Source organism: Anguilla rostrata, chromosome 9 (assembly GCF_018555375.3).
Source record: "Anguilla rostrata isolate EN2019 chromosome 9, ASM1855537v3, whole genome shotgun sequence".
Taxonomy (NCBI): Eukaryota; Metazoa; Chordata; class Actinopteri; order Anguilliformes; family Anguillidae; genus Anguilla; species Anguilla rostrata.
Genome location: NC_057941.1, coordinates 25,927,929 through 25,942,977, shown reverse-complemented (window position 1 = coordinate 25,942,977; position 15,049 = coordinate 25,927,929). Strand labels below are relative to the sequence as shown.

Sequence of the window (15,049 nt, the reverse complement as noted above, 5' to 3'; positions counted from 1 at the left end):
CAGCAGTTGATGGAAACGGGATTAATATTCATGAGTGGACATTGAATAACAAAACCCGCAGTCCTTCAAGGCTGTCTGCCACGTGAGCCGATTCGATCCCGAACGGAAAAGCAAATGGAAAATAGCGTGTGAAAATGGGACCCTGCTCTGAGCCCGTTCCTCATTTTAATCACTTCTAAGCGCGGCAGATTATTCCGAAATTAAAAAAAGAAAATGCAAAATACATCGTAAAAATAAGGCTTTGCAAATGGGTACAGTATTATGCCACGCTCCTTGCTTATGCCTTTTCAGTGTGATGATTTAACTGTCACCATTTGCATAGCTCTTTCCATTTAAATTGCTTTTACCTGTTAGTATATTCTGTATCTGTCAATCACTCCCAGCCTAGAGATATGACACCCACTACTGTGAAGCCAGAGTCATCAGTGGGAAGGTCCCCTTTTACATCATGTGTATTACAAATGCCTTATATAACCATAATAACATGCGGTAGCTGTAGCACGTTTTGTCAGTAATTTATACATATACATTTCAGTGCAATTTTGAAGTGCATGTAATGGCATAACTAGTGTTGTGATGCTTTATTTTAAGTTCTCCAGTTTTCAGCATTATCTGTTACTTAAAACTACCCTTACTTAAAACTTGAATCATTTTACACTGAACATATTGTAAAGTGAAACTCACACTTGTAAGACGTCTTTTCGTATATTTTCCTATTCAGTTTTCCAGTCAGTTTTCTGATTGTACAGCTCAGATTTCACAGCCAACCATGTTGTTTTCACTTTGAATGGCAGTTGTTGCAAAACTGTTGATCTCTGTTTGCCGTATATTTGCAAACTGGATGGTGAAGAAGCTTCAAAAGTCCAAACAGAGCAATTTATTCAGTCAGATAATCGCAACTTCATCTCAAATTCATATATGGTGCTGGTCCATCAATCTACAGTGTTAGGGGCTACACTGCTACTAATTCAAAGTATTTTCATTTTTCACCCCAATTGAGTAAGGTCTCCACTGAGATTTTGCAGGATATGGAATACGTATGGTATGGTATAGATAAGATACATTATTGTTCTGTTACAGTATGCAGTAGAGAATACCAAGTGTGCATTTTAGAATTCTATTGAGAAGTTGCTCCAGAGAATATGGGCAGATAATGGATGTCTTGATGAAAAGATCTCAAAAACATTTGTCTGGCCTTCAGGCTATTCACCAACTAATTATTCCCAGATCAGCAAAATTACATGAAATGACTGTGTGAGAGGTTTAAACCACATATACTGAGACGTATTGTTCTGCACAGTCAATTGCTTCACGTTAATTTAACACTTACAGAGTTTATGAATTGAATATGGATGTAATATACTCTATCAGGGCAAAATGTACCAGATTTAACACTGAAAATGGTCCTCTTTAGGTTTTTTGAAAAGTGTTTTATTACATATGCTTCCACTTCCTAATAAAGAAAGGCAATTAATCAGACAAAATGCTACTCGAGCATTTGGTTAACACTTATCAGCATAGTACATGGAATGATTTACACTGTAGCTACATTATTTTGAGATTTCAAGAGAATTGTGTGCAAGCTTACTTATTGTTTATGAACTGATTTACTGTTCTAGATAATCATGTATATAAAATGGACATCATTCCATGGAGATATATTTTTTATTAAACCCCAAAATGAAAATAAATGTAAATGACCAGGTTGGAAAAAAAAGTATCAGACTGTCCAAAAAAAAGTCAAAGTATTTCCAGAAATGTACTGGATCATTTCACAATTGAGCATTTGCTCCCTTCATCACGTTGCAAATGTAATGCACAGCTCCTTCAACTTCATTATAAATGAAGTTACATACATTTTACACTTGCTATTTCACATTCAGATTTAGCATTTTGTGATTATATTTATACATTGCAAAATATTTTATTACACATTGTATTATATTTGTACAGTTTTGATGATATAGCAGTGCTGTGTGTATGTGTAGCTTGGCAGAACATGACTGCATTGGAAACCCCAGACCGTTTCCCCATTCAATATGCTGAAACATTCAAGTGCATTTTAAGCATGTAAATGACACCCATACCCATTTACGGAACCTCCACAATTGTACAAGTGGTCTAGAACAAAGTGGATTTCCCAAAACTCCGCATTTTCAGGAAGCTTCAGCCATGTGCTGAAATGTTACCGTGGAGACGCCAGAGACGAGCTCTGTTGGAGACAGGCCATCGCTGCCGGTTTTTCCAAATAAATAATGCCTTCATCCACGACGTACTGGCCACACTCCGGCCCAACCTGTCCCCTCTCAAAATAAACCCTCCAGAAGGCAGGGAACAGCTTGCTTGACCTTCACAATGCAAGGGGGAGAAGGTTTGGACAAAAATCCAATTCATGCAAAATATATTAATGTACCTATTTTGTACGTTAAATCAATGATGATGAGGATGATTATTATTATTATTATTATTATTATCAAAAAGAAGATTCTTTCATATTCTAATTTTACCATTTGTTTGTACTTCAGCATTGAAGTATGGGCAATGCAAATTTGCTTCAACTGATGACTGAAATAGGTCACAGAATTAGCTTCTTTTCATTTTTGAATAATGGATGGTGACAGCTGCCTGCATCTTTTCTAGCAGAGTGTTTACTTCAGCCGAAGCTCAACTGCGCAACTTATCTTGAGGGTAGCAAACAGACCAAATCTAAACAATGTGAAGCCAAAGATATTTTCACATCTTTTATCACACGTACTGTATTTGATATATCAGAGAGCAATAGGTTAAAATTGGAATTGCAATAGCACTCTTAACTTGGGTAACTGATGATACCCTCCTTAGGACATACAATATTTATTAAGAATAATTGTTAAAATGAGTATATATATAATACAGTAAGTGTATTATTATATGTATTATTCTACCTACTTATTCTTGGTCATGGTCTATAGTGGGAGATGGGGGATCCCAGCATGCATTGGAGATGCATGAATACACCCTGGACAGGCCGCCAATCCATCTCAGGGCATGCACACCATTCGCTCACACGCTCATACCTATACCAACTTAAACTGTCCAATTAAGCTATCCTGCATGTCTTTGGACTGTGGGAGAAAACGCAGACACAGAGAGGACAGGCAAACTCCACACAGAAAGGCCGGGGCTAGAATTCAAAGCCAGGAAGTTCTTGGGAAAAATAATATTGTACTATTGACAATACTCTAGTCTTGTGAGGTGTACCAGAATATTGTGTGGAACGTTTCTATGATGGTGCTGAACTACTTGTCAAACAATCCAGTTTTTACAAAACAAATTGGGCCTCATTTATCAAATGCACTATGAGCCAAACTAAATTAATTGTTCGTAAATACATTTAGGCAAACAATGCGGAATTTATCAAAGCTTTTGTATGTCAGTTTACTCTAAACTGTTTGTATTGTGTGCAAAAAATACTTGATTGTAAAGCTCGTTTTACGTGTTTGTGCTTTTATTATTCAATTCATTCATCTTTTATTTAGATTTTAAAAAACTAGTAAAATGATTTGAATTAAGTCAATTGAAAATTATATTATAATTGTTCAAATTCAACATTAAAACAGGTGATGATTCATTAGCATAATCCAGATTAATCCAATTCATGCTTAATTGCAATTGAATGTAAATTCCATAAAACAGGTTTGCTTTAAATAGTGCGCAAAATGTCATTGCTTAGGCCTTCCGTGCTATGGCTGACCTTGCTTTATCAGAAGATTTTACACATGGCGCACTTCGGAGAGAACATATCTTCATAGCTGGGCCGATTTGTTTGCTGGGGATGACAAAATGTTCATGAGTTGGTTCCGACTGCCCTGGCCAAACATCTCCTTCTGAGTCTGTGCAACACGCTGGATCCAGAACTCAGAATATCCGCACGCCGTCCCTGTGCAATTCCAACACATGCTCGAGTGCTTTCGGTCCTCGCCTTCTTGGCGACTGGCACAGAACAGAGAAAACATATCGCTGGCACCCTCTGGGGAAATTCCAAACAGGGACGCCTTTCCTATTATACGGCCAATGCGTTCATCCAGCATAGCCAGCTAGGCTATATTCCCCTGTGGCTGGTGTGCTTCATTTTGTGGTCTAGGATTTTTCTTCTTTGCCTCCAATTTCATAACAAAACATTTTCGTTTTACCCATTGCATAGTACGCGCAACTTGAGACACACAACGACTATATCTTGCCAGGCTTTAGTCTTCCCCGGCTCTGAGACTCCACTGCTTTCACTACTGAATAAAATATGTTTTTTGGCTCGTATTTCCATTAACAGCACTTCAATCTCCGCTTCAGAAAAGTTTTTTTTTTCTTCTTTTGTCTGTTCTCAGCCATCTGTTTAAATTGCCTGCAATGGAATTCCAAGCTCCTTATATGGTATTTTCGGGCGTCAATTTATGCAAATCACAAGATCTGTGAACGCGCTATTCATTTACGATTGATTGGTATTTTTTTGCACCCATAGGCCCATTGTCTTGGAAACTGATTTGCAAACAATCATGATTTTCAATAAAAGTTCCTCTGTATAAAATAATGTGACAACAGAACAATGTGAACAACATTTCCAGAGCAGTATCACTGCTTTTTAATCATAGAATAAACAGCACCGTTAGTGATTGCACTGTAAATTTGCACCCTCCTTCCCTGGTTCACCATTTAATTATGCGTCACTGCTTCAAAAGAAATACAACAAAAAATAATCATGTAGAAGAAAACTTTCTGCATTACATTAGTTTCAGTCTCCAAAAAAGAAAGCTTAAAGATATGGATGGCAACATTTTTTTACATTTTTAAACAGCCATGCATGACTTTGGAAGTTTATCATTATTGGTTTCCGTAAAATATATAAATACTCAAAACAGATATCTATCCGTCCAAAAATTCAATGTTAGCAAATGACAGAGCAGATGACGATACACACACACACACGCACGCACACCTCCTCAGCCTTGTTGGTCCACTGTTTGTCCACCATGAACTTTATCCTCCTGGGTATAGGGTCTCCCCAGAAAGAAAGAAAGAAAGAAAGAAAGAAAGAAAGAAACACAGAGCAGGTTTGAAATAAAGGGTAGGGTTTGCCATTTATCAGAGAAGACCTGGATGTTTGATTACTTTTATTTTCCACAGATATGTATCCAACATACCTTTCAGCAAGATGTTTCTATTTTTTAATTTTTTTTTTTGGGGGGGGGGGGGATATTTCCCTTGAAAAAGAAACATTGTGTCGCTTGTGACATCATTTGTCTGGGTTTGGACACAACTCTTTTTAGTCAGGGTTTCAAGCAGACAAGTCTGTGGTTCCAGAGCAGACTCCCGAGGTTGCTAAGAGCTGCCCAATATTCCCTTACTTCGTTTGCCCTCCTCTATTATCACTCAATGTGTCAGGTGGTTGAAATGATGGCGGCGAGTATTAGGCCATTATAGAACAATTTTCACAGCACCAGGTCGTTCAGACGCTCAGAAATGGACACACCATAAGTCTGAGCGGCACCACTTCCTGTCAGTCTTTAAGTGCACTATTCAGTCCTCCACTTGGTCAAATTTAGCCATTTTTCTTTTATTTCAACTTTTTGAGAAGACTGAAGGCTTTCAACTGAATGAGCTGCACACAAATAAACTGACTGACTGCGATTTGAGTGTTATGACTATAAGACCCCTTTCAGCTATGGAGCAAACTTTATTTCACATATCTTTACACTGATGTTTACTGTAAGACTATTTTGCTGGCACAGGTGCCAGTCGCAGTCTTCGCTAGAACGTTCAGGAACAATCCGGAAGCTGATCTCTGTGCTAGTAACAAGTGCTTCGCCTGCACAGGCCACCCAGGAGCCCCATCCTTAATTCTCCTTTTAAAATTCTGACAGAAGCGGGGCCTTATGCGAAAGAAATAAATGATACCTATTTCCAAGCGAGAGGAAAGCATAGCTGACATCAATGCTGAACTTCCCAAGGCAAATGAATCAAGCCTCTTGCAAACACTATAGCCAGTAAGCCGTCTGATATTCCTACAAACATCCCCTTCAGTGCTTACAGGTGGTATGAGAGCGAGGGGGATGGATTTGGACTACTGCTACTCCCAGTGCTTCAGAGACTGAAACAAAAGTGCCCGCAAACACTTTAACAGAAGCAGTCTACAGCAGGCGCTTATGTAACATTCACACAGGAGTTTGCCATGAGACAGGGCTCTGCACTGTGTGTGTGTGTGTGTGTGTGTGTGTGTGCATTTGTGTGTGTACATGAGTGTGTGCATGCGTGTGTGTTTCTGTGTGTGCTTGCCTGCATGTCTCTATGTGTTCGTGCATGTACATGTGTAAGTGTGCATATGTGCACGTGGGTATGTGCATGCATTTGTGAGCGTGTGTGCTTGTGTGTGTTTGTGTCGCAGAGTGTGACGTGATCTGGGACATGCTTTGGGTCATTCCTTGAAAGAAACAGGAAGTCTGGCTTTTTCCCCTTTCTCATGCCCTTCCCAGTCTGCCTTTATATGAAGTGAGGGGAAATAAGATTCATATTGCAGCTATTCTGCTCTTCTGCTTGTCTTGTGTGAAAAGATGCATGAATGCATACACTGGCAATGTAAGCTATCATAATTCTAACAGATGCATCAATTATTGGTTTTCTGCTAGTTTTGTGGAAAACATCATTAAAAAACATTATTATGCCAAAATGACATTCAAATGAAAGTAATCTGAATTCATCAATGAAGTAAGCAGACTTTTCTAAGCTCTAGTGACTTGAGTCTCGGTTCCAGTGATCAATGAAACTTGCCAATATTCACTGCGTCATTAGTGACGCAGCCATACATCCCCCCGCCTGTGTTTTCTCTCAGTTCCCAAGAAACCGACCTTTCCCTTTTCTCCACATCTCCGCAAGCATCCGCTACAGCTCACAGGGTCATATTGGGATCCAAATAACAGGGAGCCACCCACGCCAGTGTTGTTATGTTTAGCTGAGGTCCGGAGTGATGAATGAAAGAATTGTGTGTGTGTGTGTGTGCGTGTGCGTGTTCGCGCGCGTGTGTGTGTGTGTGAGTGTGCGTGTGCGTGTGTTTTGCGGAGTATGTTTATGTTAGCTTTTCATATGTACTCTGCACTAATGTGAAGAGGCAGAGACTGTGGACAATGATTCAATAGTAATTCAAATCAAAATGAACCTGCTGGTGAGACGTGCAGTGTAGCGTGTCAAGCCATATAAAAATCCCCCCATGTGGTGGGGGGTTGAAGCCAATTTCTGTGCTGTTCTCTATCTCATACCCTCTCTGCTTCCCTCTATCTGAATAAAGAATGATTACAAAAGGAGGATGGACTATCTTCTCTCCTTTAAAAAAAACATGTTTCTGCTAAACAGTGTTAACCAGTCACTTTACAATACATGTTGAACTATTAAATATTTCAGAATAAACTAAACAGATTTTTTTGTTAAAATATGTCATAAATTGACTTCATTTACAAAAATTAGCAAAAGATGTCTTCATAGTTATTTTCCCCCAAAACGCATCAGGATACATAAAAAAGGAAAATAATCAAAGTTCCTTTAACTGTCGCTAATGTGCAATGACACATTAGCAGACATTCAATGCTATTCTTACTAAGCATGGTACTCTCTTGTAACACTCACGCATGATTATGCATGACTCAACATGAAATGAGTAAAGATGGGCAATTGAGGATACAACGAGGTGTGCAATAATCAAGTAAAAATAAACGCGTTAATTTCAACAAATGATGATCATTTAATGTTATAAATGAAGTCTGTGTTGTTACAGAGGTGTAAAGCACACAATAACAGAAAATGCATATAGTCATTTTTCCCCTTTTCTCCTCAGTTTGGATTGCACTGATGTATCCACCTATTTGCTGTAACCCCCATGGCTAATTTCGGGCATGTGATGTCAAACACACTGATCCTTTGAACACCGCAGCTCAAAGTTGCCGGCCGACTGAATTGATCCCTCCCAGGCCAATGCCAATTATGCGTCGCCCTGCGTTGCTGCCAGCCACAGCCATCAGTGGCAGCATCTAGAATTGATAGACGCTGGCGTTCATCTGCACGCTGGAACAATTCCCAAACAGGATGTGCTGCGTGGCCCAGCATTTTTACTGCACAGCGAAATGCGCAGTATAAAATTAAGCCTGATAGAGCACTTTTAATTCGAACAGAGCAAGTCCCTATGGCACTCTGTTAGAATGGATTTAACACTGAACACCGAAAGGAAAGTTTTCCTGTGTGTATCTTTTCTACTCTAGTTTGGGTTGTACTTTCAAATTAGCTCCAAGTAAAAAATAAAAACTAGAAATACCGCCTCACGGTTGTGTGCCTCCGCCAACCAGTAGCCAGTTTGGATATAAAATGTCATCACTTCATCATTTTATCCTATTAGACATTTGTGTGAAACTTTGTCATAATTAGTGTATGAATTCTTGAGTTATGGCCAAAAACGTGGTTTGTGAGGTCACAGTGACCTTGACCTTTGACCACCAAAATCTAATCAGTTCAACCTTGAGTCCAAGTAGACATGTGTGCCAAATGTGAAGAAATTCCCTCAAGGCAAAAACGTGTTTTGTATTCGCTCAAGGCAAAAATGTGTTTTGTGAGGTCACAGTGACCTTGATCTTTGACCACCAAAATCTAATCAGTTCATCCTTGAGTCCAATTGGACATTTGTGCCAAATTTTAAGAAATTCCCTCTGGGCGTTCCTGAGATATCGCGTTCACGAGAATCGGGACGGGCAGACGGACAGAAGGACGGACGGACGGACGGAAAGACAGACAACCCAAAAACATAAACATAAAAACTCACTGTCGGTAAAAAGCCATTCAGCAGAGTTACAGTATTCCAGGGGGCCATATTTTATGCAGATTATACCAGTACTGTACTTTATATTCAGAAAAACCTTGGACAGGGTCTTCCTGCTAACTCTGTTTATGATTCAAGGGACTCATAATGCAAGCAGTAGGTGAAAAAAAACAGCCATAAAGAATAGCTGTGGATTTACAGGCCCCATAAACACATAGAATAGACAAAGCTGTAGATTACACATGCCAAGAAGAGTTCCATCTTAATTGTATAGTATTTAACCTTTTACGATTACTAGTGAGTGCATGGAAAGTGCAGAACACTGCGTTTTCGGTTTTGTTTAGGTTTTTTGTTTGTGTATTTTTTCATTAGTGAAGACTCTTTTAAATTGTCTGAAACTTCAGCCTGAAATTTGAATTAGCACAAGACTTGTGACAACATTTGCTTACACAGATCCACAATGGCTTCCTGTTCTGATGACAAAAGTGGCTTCACTATTCAAACAGAACACTCAGTAAAAGTCACAATCAAGTATAATTCAAGATCTGAACAGCAGTATTGGATGGAAATAAAACCAAAAACATGCACTTATCTGTAGTAGATAAGATTCACTGTATATAGAATACCAGTTAGCAATCAGGTGTGAGTGGCTATTAATGCTATCATAAAGTATCGCTTTATTTTGCAAAAATCTGTTTTGTTTTGTTCACTTTTTTCCCCAATTTGGAATTCCCAATTGAATTAATCAAATCATCAACCATGCCTGTTACTGCAGACTCTATCATGAATGCAGGATCACACATGCCGTTCTACGAAACAAGTCACTGCTATTCCCTGCCACCGGCCACCAAGTAGAGCTTCCACAGACAGATGGAGCAAGCTGATCATCGGCAGCCAACAGACCAGCTGGGGTCAAAGCCACGGTATGGATGATCGATAAGACATGGTCATGCCAGCCACTCAAATGCCTCCATCATTGGGAGAGGCTGCTGCAGACTATGTGTCATTCTGCAGGGCTACCAGCCAGAGTAGGGCTGACACAATCTGAATTTGATACCAGGCCATGGCACCAATCCAGTGCCCTAACATGATGAGCCACCGAGCAACCCCCAGATATTTCCCATTTGCTGTTTTCACATTTACATGTCATTGGATCTTCTGTATTCATAACCGAGTAGGTCCAAAGTTCCAAGGATTCAGTTTAAATTGTTCCTTGGATACATCCTGTGGGTTCTCATGAATGTTCATTACTCTGATTCAAATCACTATCATGTATAGAATCTTTGTATCTGCCAGTCAACCCAAATCAAAAATTAATTCCAGGCCTGTCTGTTTATGAATATTTATGAGTGTGGAGATTAAAAGCTGCATACTGTAGTAGCTCCTTTGCATGGACAGAGAAGAATTCAAACTGTTGTATAATGTTTAGAAATAGTCTTTCTTAATGTCTTCCAAACAGGAAGCCAACTTCCAAAATAAAAACATAAATCAGTATTTGAGGACAGGAAACAACCCTTTTAGAGCAACATCCCCAACTGTTCAGGTTGCTCAGTCTCTATTTCCTGTGGTCTCAATGGCACTTTTGTGAATATTTCAAAGGGAGTAAAGTTGATTACAGCTGGAACATTTGTCCCATTACAGATTATTGGACTTATTTAAAATGGCACAGCAGTCATTTCTTTTTCAAAAAGATTAGTAAAGCAGTCAATAAAACAAAGAAAATCACATTCCTGTCAAATATTGAGTCATAAAGTCTTGAAATGCACACATACACATAAACACATACCCAGTACTGTACTACCTCATACTGCTATGGTGTAATCCTCCCATAGTGGAGTTGCTCAATGCTTCCCTCTTCCTGTCTCGTACTTTCAAATTTCAACAGAGCTGCTTTAAGGAAATGCCATTCAACATTTTCCCTGTCTCTGTTGATCTATCAATTGATCTCCTGTGTGAAAATACCACAGCTGAGACACCTGTCTCTTTTCAGAGCCACGGCCATTTTGGTTCTTGTATCGTTATTAACTTTGGTGCTGTAAGATCTTATGATCGATGGGGAACAGACATTTGCCCACTCGTGCGTCATTAGGTGAACATGAAGTACCCTTTCACTGTCTTGTATAGCCTACCTCTGTACTTCATTAATGGCTATGGTTATATAGTTAATTTCAATGGCTGAAATTACACAACTAGCTTTTTGGGGTGTTGTTTCATGTGCTAACCTATAAAACAAGCTTGCCTTTTTGGATAAGTATATGACAGATGGAAAAGGAAGCAGCATTTCATTTTATTTTAAAGAGAACAGGAGACTATTGAGCTTTTTGAGAACTAGGGTAGGGAATTGGATTCATAATCTTTTTTTAAAAATGACTTAATGGGCCTTGCTTTTCAACAGTCTCAGCCATCCACTCCAGGTTTTTTTTTATTCTTTCATTCATTCATTCATTTTTTAGATATCCTGGCTGCTGGAGTACAACAGTGCAAAGGCTTCCACATCGTCAAAGCAACTCTGAACAATACTCTGTAAAGAGTATTAAGAATGTTCAAATTTTACAAATCCAAGTTGCCTCCACTTTCATAAAATACTTTAGAGCCAATGCAAGCAGTCTAATGCAGCTACAGCAGTAACAGCAGAAAAAATTCCTCACAATAGGGTAGACCGCATTATAACGGTTCAAAATATAATTTGGGGACGTTTTCTATCAAAATGCATGACAATAAACTGCGGCATACTGTAGCAATTGTGGAACATTTTAAAAGGCACAATAGAGACATGCAGTCACACATACATTAGCTTACTCAACCCAAACCTTCACCACAAAAAAAAAAAAAAAACGAAAGGACTGTTGATCTTGCAGATCTGTTTCATAAAGCACGTTTGTTTCACACCTAAAGTACGTTCAAATAGCAGCGCAACACAAGTGTAGGTTATGCTACTGTACACCCATGGAAGGTGTTCAGACAGTCTCCCGTTTATGAACTGTGCCCAAACAAACGAACGATTTGACTCGTATTTTTTATTTTTAATGCAACATTTCATAAAAACAATTTCAATCAAAATGTAAACGTTACACAAAACAGAAATGCATTCAGCAAGACGTCGCAGTAACGCGTGTGTCAAGGGGATCGCTGTTCGAGAGCTGTCGCTCAATAAGAACATCAAACACGATACATTTATACGATACATGCCGTATGTTGTCACCTCGGAACAAAGTGGGTTGTCTTGGACACAATTGATTATAGGATTTCTGGCTTGCATTGCTGATTTACGATCCCTGAAGGAGCAATGCACAATTTAATTTCGAATACCATTCACGAAAATCCTCAACAACGACATTGCTAGGTATCACAGCCCCGTCCCTGACCTTGATTTTGGAGGAACCCAGTCAAAACCCAAATTTTCTCGGAGGCGAGAAGTGGTCCAAGGACGTACAAATTCGATCCAATTTCAGCTCCCTAGTCTGGTCATTCAGCATGAAGCAGACACGCTGAATGTTTAGAAAATGATTCCAACTTAAAAATGCAGAACAATTGCGAATTAGGAAATTGCTATAACATGAGTATGCGTTAATTGGCTGGGATTGCGGCGCTTTGAAGTCCCGGTCCGTGTTGTATAGGGGAGGGTCGCGAGAGTCGAATGCAGGCTACAAATAGTTCAAGTTCGAAAATACAAAAGCTGAATTGCGCTTTGCTTTCGCTTGAACATAAGAGTGGAAGCTGCGCTTCGGTAGACACTGAATTTCCGTGTTGGTCTGATGACAAAACTAGAACAGAGCAGTAATCACCTTCAGCTGATACATTTTCGATGCTGTGTGTTAACAAATACCAGTTAAAAACAAATACCACACAATACCAGCGTATACATTGCGAACCTCATTGTAAATCCGCGAAATGCGCACTGCTATGTTAACCACCTTATTCCACCCTGACACATCAGACTATATTGTACACACCTTTCTCGTGGCATTTATGAGCTAGTTAAAGTGCCTTTTCGGAGAAAGAAAACCAATTAAAATTGAACGTAAATTCGCCATTTATAATTATTCACACCATTTAATTCCTTCACAATTCAGCTGAAACGATGCATTCCAACAGATTGTTCAAAGAATAGAGTATCAGTGTCTGCATACGTATATTGTCCGCATAGTCGTCCTACCTGTTAACATGCAGTATAATAGAGTTCCTAACAAACATAAATCTGAATGACTTCTTGAGTATTTTCTCAGTTAAAAATATCGATCTACTTTACCTCTTCCTTTAGCCTCTTTTGCCATCCCGTTCTGTTTGTGTTTATTTGAAATATGCCTTAAGTCTATTCATGCGTGTCTTCTCAGCGAAGTCGGTCGTCTTTAGTCCCGATTCCTGCGCCCCTCTCCCCTCACCCCCCTTTTCCCTGTCCTCGCGTCTGCACCTTAAGGGTCAGCTACCGCCGGCAAGTTGGCGCGCGACTGAGCTTGTTTTTTGGCAGAGCTGTAGCCAAATACGTGATAGGAGATGCCTAGGATGTGCCGCTGCTGGCACTGAACTGGAAATGCACTCTATACATTAGTACCTCCGTGGGCTCACCTGCCCTCCCCTCTGGTGTTGTCTACATAGGATCCGCTTTTTTCCAGCTCTAGTGTTCGACTGCCTCCAGTGGTGTTCACGGGGGAGGGGGGCATAGGGGTAGTGCTGGGATTCCCCTTATCTTTCTCCTTTTGCTTAGTCTGAGATATAAGGAAATGATTTTGGATTTTGTTGTGATCACTGTTATAGAATGTATGGATTTAAAAGTCTTCCATCCAAAGGAGCACTGATCATCACACAATAAAAAATAATTCAATGCCTCTACTCAAAAAAGGCAACAATAGCATTGAGGTTTATCAGTAATTTCTGCTTTGGATATTATTAAGAGTTTTCTTTAATTTATTTTGATTCTACTCAAATCTTTTGCAAATTGTCGCTTCAATATTTTTGTATAAATGACCTTTTCCAAAAAAATAATCATTCAGGGGATTACTCCTTTTTTATTTTTATTTGGTCAACTTTGTAAATCCAAACAACAGACCTTGCATTTCAGTACATATCCATCTAATGAACTCTAATTAGGAACAGGCAGGAATTGCACTCGGATCTACCTTGGTGAGAGGCAGTTGCACTGACCACTGAACTTAAGGTGAATTTATCAAGGCTTCACCTCAGTTCCTGCTTTGATACCTTGAGGAGTAGCGCAGCAATCCACTCAGTATGCTGGCTAGATGCTCTGCTAATGGTGAATTCATCTTTTTTTAGCCATGGGTCAGCACAGCTGCATTTCACCCAGCAGATATGAGTTCAGTTCCTGCCTACTTCCGGCCAAGTTCATTAGTTAGAGGAACGTTGCCACAAACACAAGATGTTTAGCAGTATGTCATGGACCACCAAAGTTGACTAAAAAAAGGTGAAATCATCTAAATGATAGCTTTTGTTCTTGATTCCATAGACAAGAGTAATTTATTCAAAAATAATGAAGCAACAATTTAAAAAAGATAGAAAGTAGAAATGAAAAAAATGTCACTTGATGATTCAACTTGAGTCTAAGGATTAGTTATCTTAATATCCCAATGAATATTGAACGTGAATATTTAAGTGGGTTCAATGTAATTAAGCTTAGAGGAAAGCTCTGGAGGAAACCCACACTGGTTGTCCTTAAACTAGCTATGCTAGTCTGACTTGGCTATAGCATAATACCCCAAGCAGACATTACTCAAACATCTCAAAGCAAATTGTTCTCTTACTTTATTGTGTAGAGGCAGCAAATTGTTTTTTAGAGTGCAATTCTACTTGAAATTCACACATATACGGTAGAAAAAAGAAAGCAATATATGTTTTCAGGACTTTTGTTACAGTTGTTCTACTACAGTAAATTGATTTAGCACATCTCTGCAATCTAAGGTCCATGCTCTCAAAACATTTAACACAGCTATCTAAATAGACTTTCACTTTACAGAACAGCCAAATCCCACTGCAAAATGAAGCACGGTATTCCATTCAGATAAACACTGCTCAACAATAATGCTTGCCTCGGGCAAGTTAAGTGAGGTGACAGGTCAGTAAAACTGCTTGGCCATTTGCCCAACGGCATAAGCAATGATTCAAGGCTGACTGATAATTCAGCCTTTTCACCTCTTGGCACTGCAAAGCCGGTAAACAGAACTCTGTTCCAGCGAACCACCAAGTTGTGTGAGAAGAAAAAAAGGTTAA

General features: G+C 39.3%; 1 protein-coding gene across 3 annotated transcripts in view; it reads right to left on the bottom strand.

The window, feature by feature from the left end:
* LOC135263406 (membrane-associated phosphatidylinositol transfer protein 3-like) overlaps positions 1–13,436 on the bottom strand; it is a 107,454-nt gene extending 94,018 nt beyond the window's left edge. For all 3 annotated transcript variants that reach the window (XR_010332456.1, XR_010332457.1, XM_064351375.1), the window contains exon 1: positions 13,077–13,436. Coding sequence is in view for 1 of the 3 variants with exons in the window: in XM_064351375.1 (XP_064207445.1) it covers positions 13,077–13,101 (25 nt within the window). In the remaining 2 variants the exon portion in view is untranslated. The remainder of the gene's footprint in view (positions 1–13,076) is intronic.
* Between the last annotated feature and the right edge of the window lie 1,613 nt (positions 13,437–15,049).